Source organism: Podarcis muralis, chromosome 3 (genome assembly GCF_964188315.1).
Source record: "Podarcis muralis chromosome 3, rPodMur119.hap1.1, whole genome shotgun sequence".
Taxonomy (NCBI): Eukaryota; Metazoa; Chordata; class Lepidosauria; order Squamata; family Lacertidae; genus Podarcis; species Podarcis muralis.
The window spans coordinates 63,266,115-63,285,823 of NC_135657.1; the positions used below are offsets into that span (position 1 = coordinate 63,266,115).

At 42.0% G+C, this 19,709-nt stretch overlaps 1 protein-coding gene across 4 annotated transcripts in view; it reads left to right on the plus strand.

Moving 5' to 3' along the window:
* Window positions 1-19,709, plus strand: part of MED23 (mediator complex subunit 23) — a 42,833-nt gene that overhangs the window by 20,992 nt on the left and 2,132 nt on the right. For all 4 annotated transcript variants that reach the window (XM_028723431.2, XM_028723432.2, XM_028723434.2 and 1 more), the window contains 16 exons: window positions 1,965-2,110; window positions 3,617-3,862; window positions 3,996-4,138; window positions 5,637-5,811; window positions 6,350-6,513; window positions 7,121-7,245; window positions 8,741-8,946; window positions 9,461-9,641; window positions 10,434-10,604; window positions 11,996-12,212; window positions 14,231-14,467; window positions 15,116-15,281; window positions 15,594-15,666; window positions 16,145-16,359; window positions 17,185-17,305; window positions 19,555-19,686. In XM_028723431.2, coding sequence (XP_028579264.2) covers window positions 1,965-2,110; window positions 3,617-3,862; window positions 3,996-4,138; window positions 5,637-5,811; window positions 6,350-6,513; window positions 7,121-7,245; window positions 8,741-8,946; window positions 9,461-9,641; window positions 10,434-10,604; window positions 11,996-12,212; window positions 14,231-14,467; window positions 15,116-15,281; window positions 15,594-15,666; window positions 16,145-16,359; window positions 17,185-17,305; window positions 19,555-19,686 — 2,718 coding nt within the window. The remainder of the gene's footprint in view (window positions 1-1,964; window positions 2,111-3,616; window positions 3,863-3,995; window positions 4,139-5,636; window positions 5,812-6,349; window positions 6,514-7,120; window positions 7,246-8,740; window positions 8,947-9,460; window positions 9,642-10,433; window positions 10,605-11,995; window positions 12,213-14,230; window positions 14,468-15,115; window positions 15,282-15,593; window positions 15,667-16,144; window positions 16,360-17,184; window positions 17,306-19,554; window positions 19,687-19,709) is intronic.

Genomic DNA, 19,709 nt, shown 5'->3' on the forward strand with positions numbered 1-19,709 from the left:
GAACAAGAATCTGGGAAATACTGATTTGCTCAAATTTAAGATAGTAAAACAAGCAGCTTTTTATATTTTGTGTAATGAAATTAAGAAGTAACTGAAACGGAATAAATTTGGAGACATGAGATAGTAAAAAGCAAGATCTGTCAAGAGAAACGATGCATGGCAGAAGAATATTGACATATTAACAGAAACCCAAGATCAGGGGTCAGCAAACGAAGGCCCATGGGCCAGATGAGGCCCATTTGCCCTCTGGATCTGGCCCATGGATGGTTCTGGAGTCGCTGCTTGGATTGGCGTGATCACTGTTTTATTAAAAAAAAAAACAATTTGGGCGCCATTTTTTTCACAATTTCCCCCCTCCACACACACCACGGCAACCCCTCTTCCCTCCCTCTTCCTGGCTTCTCCCTGCCCTGTTGAGGAAGGGGGCTGGACTTTAATAGGAAGACTTGCCACCTGCCCAGGGAAAGCTGGCAAGGAAAGGAGAGGTGCCACCACTGGCTCCCAACCGCAGGCAGAGCGGCAGAGAAGGTAGGCAGGGGGAGGGGAGGGCTGGGGATGAGAGGGAAGCCTTCCCTGCGTGCCCATGCACATCCCCAGCCCTCCCCTGCGTGCCCATGCACACAGTCCGGCCCGCCAAAAGGACTGGGGGACAGTGAACCAGCCCCCTCCCAAAAAAGTTTGCTGACCCCTGCCCAGGATTGTAACACAAAATCAAAAAGGGAGGAGGAACATAAACAGTTCGATACAATGCCTATAAGCAGATAAGACAGTATAATGCCTGTAAGAATAACAAATAAAATGATGAGGGATCAAAATGAGATTGGAACAAGGTTTAGAAGAGATTTTGCTGATGCTCCAGCTACTCACAGTCCTGGAAACTACAGACCCTGGCCATGTGTTAAATGGGAGCAGTCATCTTATGTTTGGGCCAGCTCAGAATAATAACCCTAAAGCAGAACTTTCCAAACTTTTCATGTTGGTAACACTTTTTAGATATGCATCATTTTGCGACACAGTAATTCAGTTTTACTAGCAAACCAGAATTCAGTTTTACTAGCAAACCCCTTTCCAGCCCCAGGAGGAGTATGAGGAGCATTTGTGCAACACACTTACACACTGCAGCTGATACACTGACATGTCGCGATACACAGTTTGGAAAGTTCTGACCTAAAGGACTGCCCTCTCCTTTACAACCCTGGCATCTTGCTCAGCTCGCTATTGGTGTCCTTCCTGCATGTTTACCCCCACCCCCACCCCAAAAAATTATATCTGGTTGGGAAATAGCCTTCTCCATAGCTGTGATTTGCCCCTCATTAGCTGCTTTTTGCCATATAAAGACCTTCCTTTTTAGGAAGCCCTTTGAATTTTTATGTATTAACTCTGCTGGAAACTCTTTTAATTGGGTGTTTTGAACTGTATGATTTGCTCTGCTGCTTTTCTTTTTTGGGTGTGTGTGTGTTGGGTTTTGTTTTTTTACATATCACATTATTCTTTGGTTTTATCGTTAAGGCTCATTAAAGTTTTTGAGCAAAGGTGAGATAAAAATGTTTTGGATAATTGCCAGCCTATAAAAAAAATCTGCAGCCTAGCTAGGATGTGAATAGCTTACACAGAAGAGAAATTCTTTGACAATGTTAATCCTCACTCCCTGCCCCCGCTGCAAGCCAGGACGTGTGCTTTTATTTCTGTGTTTGCATGTGAATTCTCATTGTTGCTTTTAATGTAAGATATGCCAGCTCTGTTCCTTGGTTTTATGCCAATCTACATGCAACATTTCAGTTCTTTTAACTGTAGTGCGTTAGAGAAAGTGGTTTCAGTTTGGGGGTATTTATCTACTGATTTACAAGAGAATTCCTTTATTGATGTGGAGACTCCTAAGAGTCAAACTGGGATTCACCAAGTCTAAATGCCTTAAGTTGTATGACAGCCAGTAGAATTTAACTTCATGTTTCTTCTTTCCTCAGTGTATTCCTGTACCTGATATCAACAAGCCCCAATCAACACACGCTTTTGCAATGACCTGTATCTGGATACATCTGAACAGGAAGGCTCACAGTGACAATTCTAAGCTACAAATTCCAATTCCTCATTCTCTCAAGCTTCACCATGAGTAATTGCTTTCTATATAATACCTCTTTTCAATTGTATAGCAGACTCTTATAGCTGACAGTTAACAAATAGTATCTCATGTTGTGTGATCCCTGGTCAAGTGTGCTTGCCACACCTTTACTGTAGCTACTGCATTATCATCATCATCATCATCGTTAGTAGTATTTTAGTATTAGTATGCTGCCCATCTGACTGAGTTGCCCCAGCCACTCTGGGCTGCCCCCAGCAGAATAATAAAAACACAGTAAAACATCAAACTTTAAAAACTTCCCTGTACAGGTGTCTTCTTAAAGTCAGATAGTTGTTTGTTTCTTTGACATCTGATGGGAGGGTGTTCCACAGGGCATACGCCACAACCGAGAAGGCCCTCTGCCACCTCACTTTTCACAGTGAAGGAACCAGCAGAAGGCAGACCTCAGTGTCCAGGCTGAACAATGTTGATGGAGATGCTCCTTCAGGTATACAGGGCCAAGGCCATTTAGGGCTTTAGAGGTCAGCACCAACAATTTGAATTGCACTCAGAAACGTACTGGGACGTCTAAGACCCAGAGTCTCTCTTTTCCTGATAACTTGCATCCTCCCAAATCTTACTCCAGCTCTGCTTCATGTTACCTTGCTCACTTGTCTTCCTTATTGTTTACTTATGCAGCAGCATTCACACAATTGCCGTTTTGTGAAGTTACCTAGGTGACTTCCTGAAGGAGCTTAATATTTAAAAGTTGACAGGGTAAGGAATAGAGAACAGTAACGAACACAACAGAGAATGGAGAGAGGCAAGGGCAATAAAAGATGAATGTTTTGTTTTTTATAGTCGTGTGCAGAATTTCTGTACTTCTTTCCCATAAAAACACACCTCAGGCATTAAAAGCCATAAAACACACACCGTGGAAGGCAGTTTAATTATGATAAATGAAACCACTGCAGCAAAAAGTAACAAGTGAACAGAAGCATCACCAGAGAAGTGGTAAAACTCAACCGGAAAATAGGAAGGGGCTTTGAGTTATTAATTAGCTTATGCTGCTTATCCAACTGGGTTGTCTAGGCACTTCACAGCATGCTAAAATGCAGAAACAATTGGCATTCCCATAATCAAAGACCTGGTGGAAAAGAAAAGGCTTTACGCAGCAGAGATATAGATTTCCTCTGTAATACAGTGGTACCTCGGGTTAAGTACTTAATTCATTCCAGAGGTCTGTTCTTAACCTGAAGCATCACTTTAGCTAATGGGGCCTCCTGCTGCTGCTGCGCCGCCAGAGCACGATTTCTGTTCTCATCCTAAAGCAAAGTTCTTAACCTGAAGCACTATTTCTGGGTTAGTGGAGTCTGTAACCTGAAGCGTATGTAACCTGAAGCGTATGTAACCTGAGGTACCACTGTACCTAGAATGAGATTGATGGGTTGTTGTTTTTTAGAGTTAGGATGCAACTCTACCATCAGATGCAAACTTCCGTTGCTCAGGCATTTCTGCGACAGTCACTCTTTTCCCTTTCATTTAACTTCCCCGCAGATTCCTGCAACAGAGTCTAAGAAATAAAAGTTTGCAGATGAATGACTACAAGATTGCCCTGTTGTGCAATGCTTATTCCACCAATTCAGAATGCTTCACGTTGCCTATGGGTGTACTAGTGGAAACTATTTACGGAAATGGCAACATGAGAATACCTCTCCCAGGAACCAATTGTATGGCTTCAGGATCCATCACACCTTTGCCAATGAACCTCTTGGATTCACTGACGGTTCATGCCAAGATGAGGTAGAGTATGCTCAGTATCTGAAAGTTACAGAAGAGTCAAGTGTGTGTATTGCAGTGCAGAAGATCTGTATTCTCAGAAAACTAACTTCAACCAAATGGCTTTGAAAATAACATGGTTTCTTTTTCTCCCCAGCCTCATTCACAGCATAGCTACCAGAGTGATCAAACTGGCCCATGCGAAATCTAGCTTAGCCTTGGCTCCAGCGCTTGTGGAAACATATAGTCGCTTGCTGGTTTATATGGAAATAGAATCCCTAGGCATCAAAGGTTTTATAAGTAAGAAATCTTGTTTGATTGATTTTTTAAAATGTCAACAGATATGGTTGAAATTTGGGCCTCTGCTGCCTAATCAATATACATAAACATCCCTGGCTTGGGCTGCCCTGTGCATACTCCAAAGTGCTTACACTTTTGGGCCCTGCATAATGTAAATTGATACATACTTCTATGCAATCTGGTTCAGGACCAAGATCCAGTTATTATAACTTTCGTTTAGATATATGTTAAGTTATTTTGCAGGCATTCTCTATCTGGCATGATAACTTTAAATTATTTTCTAATATGTGATACCATCACAAAGAAAAATCTGAGATCAAGAAGAAATAAATAGCATGCATATTATAATAATATTATAATAATAATATAATACGCGGGTGGCGCTGTGGGTAAAAGCCTCAGCGCCTAGGGCTTGCCGATCGAAAGGTCAGCGGTTCGAATCCCCGCGGCGGGGTGCGCTCCCGCTGCTCGGTCCCAGCGCCTGCCAACCTAGCAGTTCGAAAGCATCCCCGGGTGCAAGTAGATAAATAGGGACCGCTTACCAAGCGGGAAGGTAAACGGCGTTCCGTGTGCTGTGCTGGCTCGCCAGATGCAGCTTTGTCACGCTGGCCACATGACCCGGAAGTGTCTTCAGACAGCGCTGGCCCCAGGCCTCTTGAGTGAGATGGGCGCACAACCCCAGAGTCTGTCAAGACTGGCCCATACGGGCAGGGGTACCTTTACCTTTACCTTTATATTATTATAATAATACATATAGTACTTTCCTGAATAGCCAAAGCACTTTCATCTCAACCATTCTTATGATATGTGTAAGACAGAAACAATAGTATTATCCTTACTTACTGATAGGGGACTCAGGATAAAAAGGGAATGGCTTGCTTGGCACGACCCAGTTAGTTTGTTGATAAGCTAGTATTTGAACTGAGAACGAACCAGCTCGGCACTATGCATACTGAAGGAAATTTGTCTTGTTATTTTTATTCTTGCTTTTATTAACATATTTATCCCACACTTCTTCCAAGGAACCCAAATAACATGCAGGCTTTAACCTCACAGTTAACCCTGCTGGGTTTGCCCAAGTCCAATCTGTGTTTTCAGGGTTATCAGCGAAGTATTTTATAAAAGGATGCCATATTTCAACAAAATTGTCTACATCATTTGTATTACTTAGTGCATTTAATATCTTCTTTAAAGAAGAGATGACAATCATTGAATAATAGGGACTCCTGCTTTAAGCTCCTGTTCAGGCAGCCATTATATAAATGAATAATGTACTATTCTGCGTAATTGAATAATAGTGTATACCTATTCTACCTGAATGTTGCTAAGATCTAACTATGTGGTATATATTGTCAATGCCGTAGGGCTAAAAAAAAAAAAAAAAAAAAGGAAAAGGAACATGCCTGAACTTGCCTGATTCTATTTGTGCCTGTAAGAAAAATATATTCCTCTGAATGTTTCACTGAAAAAATAGTTGATTTCATTTATTTTTTTTCAGGCCAACTGCTACCCACTGTTTTTAAGTCTCACGCTTGGGGAATCTTGCATACTCTCCTGGAGATGTTCAGCTATCGCATGCACCATATCCAACCTCATTACAGAGTCCAGCTGCTCAGTAACCTTCATTCCTTAGCCGCTGTGGCACAGACTAATCAGAACCAGCTTCATCTGTGGTAAGTGTTGCTACTGTAAATCTATTTCTGCTTTGGAAGCATCACACAGAGCAGAAAACCATGGAAGAGGGATTGGGTCAAAAATGTTTCTCAGCCAAAAGATGATTCGAACACTACAGAACCAACTTTGGCCACAGAGAAGAGAAAGGTGAACCATGTGCCCAGGTTCAGGCAAACACACTAAGCTAAAAGGTTGGCTTAGCTCAGTGCAGAGCTAGAATAAGCAAGATTAGAGAGGAGAAGTGCTGCTGCTAGCTCCTCTTTGGGAGCCCACAAGTGTGCGCAGTCATGGTACGCTTACCGAGTCATGCCAACCAGCCCATTATGCATTCATGGAAATATGGGTAGTCAATTCAGGGCGAACTCATGTAAAGTGCAAAACTAAAAACTCAAATCTCGTGATTATGAAGTCAAATGAATCTTGCCATGCTTCCTGTAATAATGCTTGAAGCAAGGTGTTTCCTGCTTTGATTTCCTGCAATTATCATTAAAAACCCTGTTTCTCCCTGAAAACATAGCTAATATATTCTCCTTATAGTGTTGAAAGCACTGCTCTACGACTGATTACTGCTTTGGGTAGCTCTGAGGTCCAGCCACAATTCACCCGCTTCCTTAATGAACCCAAGACAGTCCTTTCAGCAGAATCGGAGGAACTTAACAGAGCACTTATTTTGACTCTAGCAAGAGCAACGCATGTCACAGGTAACAGTCATTATCTCTCAGTTTTACAGAAGGTTTTGAATATATCAAAGGAAAGCACAAGATGTGAGCATTAATACAGTACTGTGCACTAAAACATTTTTTTTACAAGTCTTGAATTTTTTATGCATTCACTGCATTGTTACAATGCTTGAAGGAGTGAACTGTTATGAGGCCACATCTAGCCTCAGGCTCACATATTACCCCCTCTTCCATCATAGTCACAATAGGTTTAGAAGCTTTCAGATCCACTTTAAACTAATCACAGCTTGCCATGATCTCTTAACCTGGACAAACTATAGTTATGTAAAATAAGCCACCTTCAAACTATAGTTTATGCAGCTGACTTGTTTTCTCTGACCATAGCTAAGATTAACCACAGTTTAGGATTGAAATATAACGATAAACTCTGGTTAATCTAAAAGAGAGTCTAGTCAGAATAAAGAATTAAATCTGGAAAAGGAAACCTGTGGAGGTCTTGAATTGTTAAAATTACAATACCAGTAATAATGCATATAGTATCTGTGGGGAATAAAGATGACTATTGATCAATCCACTGTATTTGTTTTAGCTATTTAAGTAAGTAATTACATTTAGATGTCTGTCTTAGATTTTTTCACAGGGTCGGATTCCATTCAGGGCACTTGGTGCAAGGATATCCTGCAGACCATCATGAGCTTTACTCCCCATAACTGGGCTTCACACACCTTGAGCTGTTTTCCGGCTCCACTTCAGGTAGTTAAAAAAAAACAGAACCAATTATGCAAGTATGTCTTCACCTTTGAGCAAGTTAGGATGGAAGAACATACTGTTTCTCTTACTTTTTAAAAGTCACCTCACAGTAAAACTACGTGAAGGAAGCTTCCCAACAGTGTTTTTTGTATATTTTGGAGGATGAGATTTAAAGGGGTACAGGTTTAAAGGTTTAAACAAGAAATCACTACCAACAAAATGTACCCCTTATTAGGGATTTTTGCAGAAGTCACATAACAAAACGTGTGGCAGGTCATTTTTGCTTTTGGCCTCGTCTGGTGAAATGAGTATGAACTTTGAATTTCTGCTGCCTTCATCTGTATAGAGAAAGCACTGTGTTTCTAAGAAGGCGTTAAGAAATCAGAAAAAGAAACCAGACATCACAGGAGCCTAATACCTTTCTTGGGACCAGTTAAAGCAATGGTGAGGAACCTCCACCCTGTGGGCCTCATTAGGCCTGGTTAGGAGTCCTGATTTGGCCTGCAAGGCTGTTTCCCCAGACCACACCCACCTGCCCCACACTGGACATCCTATGTGGTGTCAGGTATAGGCAGGTAAAGACATGGATGCAAAGAAACAGTCAGGACCTTAAACTGCCTTTTGCAGGGCTCCCTCTCACTTATAGGAAACCCCACTAGGATTGGCTGTACAAAGTAGTTCCCCATCTGGGATTCCCTAGTGTAGGCACTGAGAGCCATCCCTTTTGAAGTAAGTTTGCATGCCATTTGTATTCAAGAGCTGTTCCCTTTGAAAGTGAGCCCCTTTCCAGTTGTCATCTGAGGTCATAATGACATCAAGTGAGTGACGGGTGGATGGCCTCATCCACCTATTAAAGTTGAGCCACGGGTGTTGGGGGGAAAGAAAGGATTCAGCCTAGCCATGTCCAGTTCCTCCATCACGAAACAGTGAGCTTCAAACTCTCCAGAAGTCGCCTTCATACTGAATAGTTAGCGAAAGGGGTTGGAGGAGTGAAAAAGCTGGGCATGGTGTAGGACCCCTGCAGTCCACACATTGCCAGAGACTTGAGATGAGATGTGGGAGGCATTAGACATAACTGGATTAGTGTTTGCTAGTTGCAAAATGATTACAGGATGCAAGGTTTCTGAGATAATTGTTCCCTCCACAACCCGATATTCTAAAAATATTTTATCAGTTACTCAGGCCTGTCTCTGGCACAAATTGGAACACATGGCTCCCTTGTGAGAAAGAAAGCCAGAAAAGTGGCAGTCTTTATATTGGCAATGCTGGAGATTTAGGGGGAAATCAAGAGGGGTCAACTTGGGTGGCATTAGGAAGTGGCTGGAGCCCCAAAATTAAGTCCCATCTTCAGGTAGAAGATTTCTTCCTCCAGGTTTTTAAGATCCCACATCTGAATGTCTCTATTATAGAAGCAGAATGACTCACAGTAGTTTGCTTAATTTCAGATGAAATAGGCATTTTCAGATCTGACAACAGATAACAATTCACTTTATTACAGGCATTCTTCAAACAAAATAATGTACCGCAAGAGAGCCGCTTTAACCTGAAGAAAAACGTGGAAGAGGAGTACCGAAAATGGAAGTCCATGATCAATGAGAATGACATCATCACCCACTTCTCCATGCAGGGCTCCCCACCCCTCTTCCTTTGTCTCCTCTGGAAGATGCTTCTGGAGACTGATCACATTAACCAAATTGGTTACAGGTTAGTTATTTCAAGATGGATTGTTTCTGGCATAGTAGATTTGTTGAAGAACATTCTAAGCAGAGGTACATTTCGGTTAGCACACTAGTAAAAGGAAACATAACATATTTGCCAAAGATGGGGGTTTCTGCAGCTGCCCAGGGTTAAATGGTTCATCCCCTAGGCATTCATTATGTATAATGTTAATAGTCTGCTAGGCGTATCCTGAAAGACCAAATTCATTTTCAGTGCAAATCAATACAAAGTGGGCTGCTGCAGACCTATCTACTAACTCCAGAGGAAATCTGTTTTAGGACAGAAGGGGCTAGAATCACCACTCTATTTTTAGTGCAGGTTTTTATCAGTTCTGCCCTACTTCATGCATTTTGAGAGTAAATGTTCTAAAAATAGTAGCTCTCTAGAGGTTGGTTGGTTGATAATGGCAGCCTTGGGTAGAGTATCTATATTTAGCAGTCCACGTTGTTAAATTAATTCTGCATCTGCCACCATTGCATTTTTCTATCCTGTTTGTTAGGGTGTTGGAAAGAATCGGAGCCAGAGCTCTGGTGGCTCATGTAAGGACATTTGCAGATTTCTTGGTCTATGAATTTTCCACATCAGCTGGGGGCCAGCAGCTCAATAAGTGTATTGAGATTCTCAATGACATGGTGTGGAAATACAACATTGTGACACTGGACAGATTGATTTTATGTTTGGTAAGTAACGCCACAGCAGAGGATACCTCTTGTATGACGACCATAAAACTAATAGTCCTAAGTTAGTGAGATTCTCACAATTCCTTTTTGTTTTTACCACGCTGAACGATTATGATACATAGCACCTCACTGCTCACTCCTAACTAGGTCATTTATGAACAATTTAAAAAGCTGATTAGTAATTTCACGTTTGAGTTCTTTAAGTAGTCTGGTGGATGCTACCTGGACCCAGTGATTTGTTCATATTTTTACAACTGTTTCCCTCATCTCCTCAGACACTCTGAGAAAGTACATTCAGGCATAAGGATCAACCCCACATTTTCCACAGTGACGACAGATGCAAAGAAGATACAATTGTCTCTTTGGTCGTCTCTGTCATGCCCACTATATATCTTACATGTGCTTTCTTTTTAGCTAGTGCTGATTTTAATCATCTTCTGAATATTGTTAAATATCTGTTTTTAACTTTTTTTATTGATAGTTTCAAAGTTTCGTTTTATATTTTTGTAAACTGCTTAGAGGTTTTTAACAATCAAACAATGCACAAGTTGTGTGAGATAAATAGATATCCATGCGCTCCTTTAAAACCAACCATTCCAACTTGCTCATCTTGGCATGGAGGCGTCTAGCATTAGCATATAAACGCCTATGCACAGTGTGGCTCCAAACATCTCTGGCTCATGTGCTACAGATTTGACTCACAAATTTATTTATTTCCCTCCATGAGCCACAAATGTTTAATTTGTAGTCTTTTGCTGTCCTCTTAGATGCTTTTTATCCTCTCCATTTCAGGCAATGCGCAGTCATGAGGGCAACGAAGCCCAAGTGTGCTACTTCATCATTCAGTTGCTCTTACTTAAACCTAATGATTTCCGAAACCGAGTGAGTGAATTTGTGAAAGACAACTCCCCAGAGCATTGGCTGCAGAATGACTGGCATACAAAACACATGTCATATCACAAGGTACTTTCAGTTACTTTACTTAGTGGTGAAATACGTAAAGTTAGAATATTTTTTCTAACTTTACACCTTGTTTCTCAAGGCATTTATTTGTTTATTACTACAAATTGCTAAGGGTGTATGAGGTCCTAGGGGAGGGGGTAGTGCCTCTGGTGGGGGACATGTCATGCTACTTCTGAGGTAGTTTGTCCACCTTTGGTCCCCACCCTGCGCTCAGCACTCACCTAGGGCTGCTAAAAGCTGTCAACATGCGACAGCAACCACACCCAGGGAATGGCTTAGACTGGCTGGTTATACCAGGTGAGGGTAGCTGATGGGTCTCAAACCCTGGGTACTTTAGGGACAAAGACAGGCTCCAACGGATTGAGTGGACAGGACTAATAGGGGCCTAATGGTTGAGAAGGTGGTTTCTGCACATGCTGTAGAGTGAGGGAGTGAGGGGCAGATGGGGCTCATCAACCTTGAAAGGTAGCCCATCTAGGAGAAGGAAACTCTGATCCTAAACTACTTCCGCTTTCCAAGATACCTTTGAGAGAAGAAAGGGTTAAGGAGCAAACCATACACAAATCCAGAGGGGAGTCCCTCCTTATGGCAACTCCTGCAGCCAAGCTGGTACCAAACGTATTGCTCTGCTTTCCTTTGGTCCACATTAGCCTAGGACCTCTATGCACACTGCTCAGGCTGGAGGTCACTTTAGTGCTGCTAATGTAGCAGTTTGACTTCACCGCTGGACAAAGGCTAACAACTGCAACTTGCTTAATACCAAGATTAGTTTTCTTATGTCTGAGAAAGGCTGGCAGTATTTCACATTTGAACTGGGAGTATAGTTCGAAAACAGGCAGATCTTACAGGCAAAGACACACACAAAACCATTTCAATGCTGGGAAATATTAGGGGAGTTGAGGATGCTAGGCCAAGCCTTACCACCTAGAACACATCAGGACTTGGAAGGTGTGGTAGCTTTTGTTTCCTGCATGTGTAGATATACCCAGCCACAGTGAACTGCCTGAGATGTGGGCTTTGAGGCTGAAATCACCCTAAGGCTTCCCTGCATTCATCTCACTGCTTCAAAAACCACCCTAGTTTCCCCAGTGGCAAAAACATGCCTATTCATTTTCTTAGCAGTAGCACCCCACCTGAGGTTAGAAATCTTTAAAAGCCCTTCTATGATTTGCTGCCTGTATGTGTTTCTAATTACAGAGCTCAGTTTGTGCTAGAGATTTTGCAGTGAGATATGAATGTAAAGCACCATTGCTTTTCAAGTGCACAACAGGATTGTAGCGGGGGGGGGGGGGAATCTGCATTCAGAACATTTAGAGAATAAAATATTAGGTTTGGAATGTTACCAAAGCAAGGCAGATAAATTAATATTTTAAAAACTTTTCCCTCTACAGAGGTATCCTGAAAAGTTATATTTTGAAGGGTTAGCAGAGCAAGTCAACCCTCCAGTACAAATCCAGCCCCAGTACTTGCCGATATACTTTGGAAATGTGTGTCTCCGTTTCCTGCCAGTATTTGACATTGTGATTCACAGATTTCTGGAACTCCTTCCGGTGTCCAAATCACTGGAGACTTTACTAGATCATCTAGGAGGCTTATACAAATTCCATGGTAAGTTTCTTTTTTTCCCCTTTTTCGGTAAATACCTGAATTTGTAAACTGAGTGGATGATAAACAATATCACCAATGAAGCGTTGTTTGTGTCTGAGTCTTGTTCCAGCTGTGCTAATTTTGCTTGTCTCACCAGTATAGTAAAGGAGTAATTGCGTATGGCTTCGTCAGACTTGCGGGGGGGGGGGGGGACGGACGACCCCTACTCCTAGGAAGACTATGGAAACTACAGGCCTCTTCAAAAGTCTGTGTCAATATACATTTCAAAAATGGCAGCCGAGATGGTGCGATAGCATCCATGTTTGGCTGAGCCAAAACTGCAGGCACATATGTGCAGATGTCAAGTTCTGTCCCTGTTGATGTTTAGTGTTGGGGAAATTCTGCATGTTACAAAGCAGATGTATGCATGCTGAGCTCCCCCCTCCCCCCCGCTCTCAGCCCCAGCAAGCATATTGCAGGAAAGTGGAAGCCTTTGTATGTAGTCAAACGCCATGCATGCATCAAAGCTCATGAGGTTGCGGGAAAGAGCTAATTGGGGTGGTCCTCTTTTGAAATAGCTGTGGGGAGAGAAGTATGAGACTGGATTGTTGATGTTTCCAATTACTTCAAAAGCTGAGGAGAAGCCATAAAGATTAGTAGTTCAGTAATGAGGGACAACATGAATTGTAATAGTCACCATGCTGAGTAGACCGCTAATAACAGCCACACATAACTTCCCTCCCTTTTTGAGAACAAGGATTAAGAAAAAGGTATTAATCCCTCGTGGCTTAAAAATAAATCCAAATTATGTGATCAAACAGCTTAAATTTGAGATAAATGCAAAATAGATTATGCTGGCATTTGTATTTACTCTGCATGTGAAACTGTTTGGGTTTTTTGCCTCGTTGGTTTTTTTTAGCATTTTATGAACTAAAGGGGCATGGAAAATGAACAGAATTTTTCAGATTTTGACACTACCAGATTTCCCCTTTTTTGGTGTGCTTGTTGCTATATAGATTGCTTTAGGAAACCTCATACATTACCATATAAGCATTTAAACACTCCTGCTTAGAATCTTGCTCAAATCACTATGAAGCATCTTTTGAGGCTGTTCTTTATTGTCACTGCTGATGAGCATATCCTGTTATAGTAATCTGGAAAAGCCAGAGACTAGCAATTCTTTCCAATGTCATTAATGTATTAATGTTTGTCTAATCTAAGGCCTTTAATCCATTGTTGTCACTGTAAAGTATTTGCAGAATTGTCCTCTAGGGTGACTTTATTCCACGTTTTGGTCACTATTACATGCTCTTTCCAATTCCAAACACCCAAATATTATTCTCTGGGTTTGGAGAAATATTTGAGTTACCAGTGCCAATGCTGCATGCTTTAGAAAAAATGGGGAAGAGATGTTTTAGCCAGAGCTGCTACTTAGAGGTGTATTAGGGTTACCACATTAAAGATTGAGCACACAAAATTTATTTCTAACATGAACCTAGCTTGAGATTTTCTCTGGTTTTTCACAAAATCCAGGGTTAATGTGCTGAATTATTATGAGAACTTTAATCAAAGAGGCAACAGGTACTACTGCTCATTTGAACTTCTGCCTCTGATTCTTAAAGCTACAAGCATGGCTACGTGTACATACAGCGATTCAGCGAGAGTGCAAAAAAAAAATGCGTTCTGTGATGCTGGCTGCACAATTTAGCTTCGTACAAATCTCAGCTTCTATTATTATGAAAACTGGAAGCTAGTCCTTGCAGTTGTATACATATTCTTGAAAGTGTGTGGGCAAAACAAGTTGAAATCTTTGAAGCTCCTGCAATGAGCGAAGTAAAGTCTACAAGATAGCAAAAATTGCAGGCTAAATTTTCCCCAAACTGAGAGATGATCAGATTGCATTATTTATATTTGGTACAAATCCCAGACTTACTGGAACAGAGCTTGGATTGCCTGAATGAAGGTTTAGTTTTATAACATGGATTAAACACAGGCTTGGCTCTAAGTTTGTGAGCACATCTGTTCTCTCCTCTTGGCAGATCGTCCAGTGACCTACCTGTACAACACTCTTCACTACTACGAGGGGCACCTCCGGGAGAGGATGAACCTGAAACGAAAGCTCGTCCATGCCATCATCGGCTCCCTCAAAGACAATCGGCCACAAGGCTGGTGCTTAAGTGATACTTACCTCAAATGTGGCATGAATGCACGAGAAGATAACCTGTGGATTCCTGAAGATATTTATTATTGCAAATTGATTGCGAGACTGGTTGATAATATCCTTAAAAAAAACACAAAAGAAATGTGAAATGTCAGGCTGCATGCAAATAACTATTCTCATTATAATGAATTGGTAAATGGCTATGCTCTGGTGTCATTTTCTAGTGCTTCAGCCCGCCCACAGATTTTTATCAAATTACTACTGCAAAATAAGTAGAACATACATGTTTTTAACTCTTTTCGTGTGTTAAATATGTGTAGCTGTTATCCCAAGCATTGGCAGGTTCACCAGAAGTAAACCCCACTGAGTTGAGCCAGACTGGTTTATTCCTAATTATTTTCCTTTGCTCAGTTGACATTTTTAATATTTCTTGTAAACCACTTAATATGTTTTCTTTACAGCCAAGCCGTACATAATTTTTGTTAAATAAATAAGCACACTTGGAATTTCAGCCTAAGTCAAATTTATAAATCCAAAAGATCACAGGACCAGTCATTTTCTTAATAAACCATCTTTAGTTCCTTGAACTGGGGAAACCAGCTCAGAATTTCTAATACACTGCATTGCATTATTTGGTGAAAAACACAAAGTGTACAACGCATCATACTCTGTAACTGTGATGCTCCTGATAGGATGCTAACTTCTTGTTCTAATGCCTGCTTCCTAGTTTCTATAACTGTTTATTTACCTTAATCGCTGTCACCGATGGCTGGCAAATCCTCTAGCCCATTCCCAAACTGTGACTGGAGGTTCAATGAATTTCCCAACCCAGCTGCCCACGCTCTCCATGTTACCTGTGTCGAACTCATGGCATTGACTGTGCCAGGAAAGGATGTGGGCAATGCCCTCCTCAATGTTGTGCTGAAAAGGTATGTGAAACTTTCTGAAAGGTGGGGGTGGGGGATACTGTTGTGAAGTTAGGGGCCTGTTAACTTATTGCAAAATGTTGTCTAATATCTGTCAAACTGGAAAGATTCCCAGGAACTAAATCACAGAATTGGGGAGCTGGAAGGAACCCTGAGGATTGTCTAGTCTGCAGCCTTGGCGTTATCAGCATCACGCCCTAACCAACTGAGCTAACCATATTTAGTTGATTTCAATGTATCAATTCCTTTAAAGTGCCTTTGCCAAAATATTAAATAAAAGAATCATGTGTCTCTCTCCCCCTTCGTTTCTTATAGTCAGCCTTTAGTGCCCAGAGACAATATCACAGCTTGGATGAACGCAATTGGACTCATCATCACTGCGTTACCTGTAAGACATCTTGCATTTTGAACTCTGATTTAAGTGAAGAGAAAGAATGCCAAAACATCAACCCCTGTACAAGAAGTATAATACAGAAGTTAGGGTAGTTTTGTTCATTTTTCTTAGTTTTGACTGTAAGTTTGTTCAACGGAATTTGGATGTGAAGAATCAAAGACTGAGTATGGTGCATCTGAAGCAATTCAGAAAATTGGACACCTTGAGCAGTGTAGAAATTGCTTGGGGTTGCTATTTTAAGAACTCTTAAATGTTTGTTATTAAAACTCAGTTTCCTGCAGCAGTAACTAAGTTGCCTTTTGATACAAACATGGTTCTCCACACATGGGCTTGTGTTTTTTACATTCCCATGCTACAACAATGTGGTGTAGGGTGGAGCCAGAAGAGAGTGGCAATCACGTTGCTCCTAAAACATTAGAATTGGGCCACAATGTCCTGATGATTTGAAGTTGCTTTGGCTCTCTTTTCCCAGGAGCCCTACTGGATTGTCCTTCACGAACGGATTGTGAGTGTTATCAACAGTCCTAGCTTGACTTCAGAGACCGAATGGGTTGGTTACCCATTCCAGCTGTTTGACTTCACAGCTTGCCATCAGTCTTACTCCGAGATGTGCTGTAGCTACACTCTGGCATTGGCACATGCGGTCTGGCACCATTCAAGCATTGGCCAGCTTTCCCTCATTCCAAAGTAGGTGTCACGGATTGGCTGGATGAAGAGGAGTGGTGGGAGGCACCAGCTGGGGAAACCCCAGAGGAGGAAGGCTCAGAGCCAGAGGACCGGTGGTGGGACACAGAGGAGCAGTTGGAGGGAGTGGATTGGAGGGGGGAGGTTTCAGATGCTGAAGGGACAATAGAGTTTAGTGAGCAGGAAGAGCCCGGGACAGGAAGCAGCTGAGACTCTGAGACTGGAGCAGGAGGGGGTGTCAAGGGACTGTTGAAGAACACAGTCTCCCTCTTCCGCTGCAACAAGCTCCCCTCTCATCTGGTCTCCAAGAACTTGCAAAGTAATGAGAAGAGCAGAACAGAGGTGCCCAGACACAGTTTGAGACTGCTTGGGAAACACCTGAGGAGCAGCCTTAGAGATGGTGAAAGCAGAGACCTTCAGTCCTGGTAACTGCTTCATAGGAGCAAGACCTACTGGGGAGTGTTGCTGAGAACAAGTATGTTCAGTTCCTTGAATAAAGAGTTAACTTCACTGACAACAAAGATATGCTTCCTTTTTCGCTGACTCCCGCCATGACAGGCATACCCTATATGATCTCTGAATATTATTTTCAGCCAAATAAAAATGTGCTGCTTGTATATAAAGCCCACATATAGCCATAAGACATAGCTGATAGGTAAATGTCCTCTGTTAAGTGTGTGTCAGAATATTTGATTGTATGCATCTTAATGTTATTAGCGGCACTTGCCTCTTAACAGAATTTGGTAAATTTCAGGGTATAAAATAGAAAAATATAAAACAAAAAGCTAATAAAAGCACTAACTTTATATAATTTCTAACATATTACAGGTTTCTCACTGAAGTATTGATACCAGTAGTAAAGACGGAATTTCAGTTACTCTACGTGTATCACCTGGTTGGTCCATTCCTACAGCGGTTCCAGCAGGAGAGGACAAGATGCATGCTAGAGGTATGTGAGATCAAGAGAAATTGCTGCAGTGTTCATCAGAAGAGTAGGACAGCAAGCTTTTGGACTTTGCTAAATACTGCCTTTCTGGTGAGGATTTCCATGCAAACATTAACCTTGCTCTCCTATCCTTCCAACAAAATTAGTTCAACAAAGAGATAGTTTGTATATCTTTCATTGTGTTTATTCCTCCATCCTCTTTGGAGGACTTCCAATATAACATTTGCAGTGAAGCAAGTTACCGTATTTTTCGCCCTATAGGACGCACCGGCCCATGGGACACACCTAGCTTTTTGGGGGGGAAATCAAGGGGAAAAATTTTATTTCCCCCCCCCCCCAGGTTTGTGCAGCCATCCCCAAGCTAGAAGAGGCGCTCCGCCTCCCCACTATCCCCCGAGCTTGTGGGCTGCAGGCTGCTGCCCGCAAGCTTTGCGAGCCGGCGGGACCTCCCGCCGGGCTTGCAAGCCTTGCGGATAGCTTCCTGAAGCCTGGTGAGCGAGAGGGGTCAGTGCGCACCGACCCCTCTCGCTCTCCAGGCTTCAGGGAAAGCCTGCATTCGCCCCATAGGATGCACACACATTTCCCCTTCATTTTTGGAGGGGGAAAAGTGTGTCCTATAGGGCGAAAAATACGGTAGTTGGAGGTTTAATATATCCCTGCCATAGTCATAGGTGCAAGAGAACATATATCACATAATTATGTAATTTTGGGATAACTTACAAAATCTTTTGGGTATTTTCCTTTTTTCTTTGCTGCCCATTTGCTTTTGTCAGTTTGTTGAAAGAAACACAGCCCAGTTCCCCCGAAATCACCACAGGCACAGCCTCAAATTATATGGACTTTGCATTCAATCACAGCAGAAAGCAAATTACAGTATTCATCAGCTTGTCTCTTCAAGCACAACAAAGGAGTTTTAAAATAAACTCTCCAGGACATTTTCAGTGTCCTAAAATTAATTATGCTTATGCCATAAGTAGCTAAACAAAGCTGACTTCAAGCTCTGTCTTTGAAGACAGGAAGGAACATCTGTGCCTTTTAAACTCTGCTTTCTGTAGTAAGCCAGGCAGAGCAAGAGATATGAAAAGTGCATAATTAGCTTTTTCTCTGCTATTTTTCCTGTCATCTTTGAAGAATAAAAATTCCTGAGTTCTTCTCCTAGAAGTGAGAGTTACTGCCATGGCGCCACCAATTTTCATTTGCCAGCTCTGAAACCCCCATATGGCTATGGATTGATGAGTTCATCTTAAAGAAGCCCCAAATTTAGATAAAGACTAATTTTAAAAAATGTCCACCAGAAATGTCCTCGTGGTTCTTTGGTAGACCACAGAACACCAGTGTATCCGGCAAACACATATCCACTAAACTATATACAGTTGTCTATCCCATTACCTCTCATCGTCAAAGCTTAGTCTTTTTGCAGAATGCTTCAGTAGTATATCTGTATGCAACATTCAGGCCACTTTATTTTAAATTGAAAGAATGTGATCTGTTGTTTTTAATAAACCTTTACCAGATCTACAGTGGTTCTCAAAGAGTGTCATGCGCCACTGTGGTGGGAAGATTCAAGGACAATCAATATTATATTTTGGGAATGATTCACGTTCTTACATAGCTACATTGTTTATAATATGATCATGGGGCATCCAAAAAGTATAAAGTGGGGATGTGGGTGGCACTGTGGTCTAAACCATTGAGCCTCTTGGGCTTGCCACAATGGGGTGAGCTCCTGTTGCTCTGTCCCAGCTCCTGCCAACCTAGCAGTCTGAAAGCACACCAGTGCCAAGTAGATAAATAGGTACCACTCCGGCAGGAAGGTAAACAGTGTTTCCATGCGCTCTGGTTTCTGTCACAGTGTTCTGTTGCGCCAGAAGCGGTTTAGTCATGCTGGCCACATGACCTGGAAAGCTGCCTGTGGAGAAATGCTGGCTCCCTTGGCCTGAAAGTGAAAGAGTGCCGCACCCCATAGTCGCCTTTGACTGGACTTAACCGCCCAGGGGTCCTTTACCTATTATAAAGTAGACGTGTTACAAATCTAGCACTGCTAGTTGTTTCTTTTTGTTTTCCAATGAATTTTTTATCCATGAAAATTTTTAGGCTTGTTGCGAGCAAATTTATATTCTGAAAGCTTGACCCAGAGAAAAAAGTTTGAGAACCCCTGAACCGTAGGCTTCTGCCCCTGCTTGCACTGCTCACCACCCTCAGCTCCCCAATACCATGCATATTCAGTACCATTTTTGTTTGTGTGGCAATAGATTGGAGTAGCTTTTTATGAAATGCTTCTGGAAGTGGACCAATGCAACACACATCTCAACTACATGGATCCGATATGTGATTTCCTGTATCATGTGAAGTACATGTTTACTGGAGACAGTGTAAAAGACCAAGTAAGTGATCCGGAAGCTCCTCT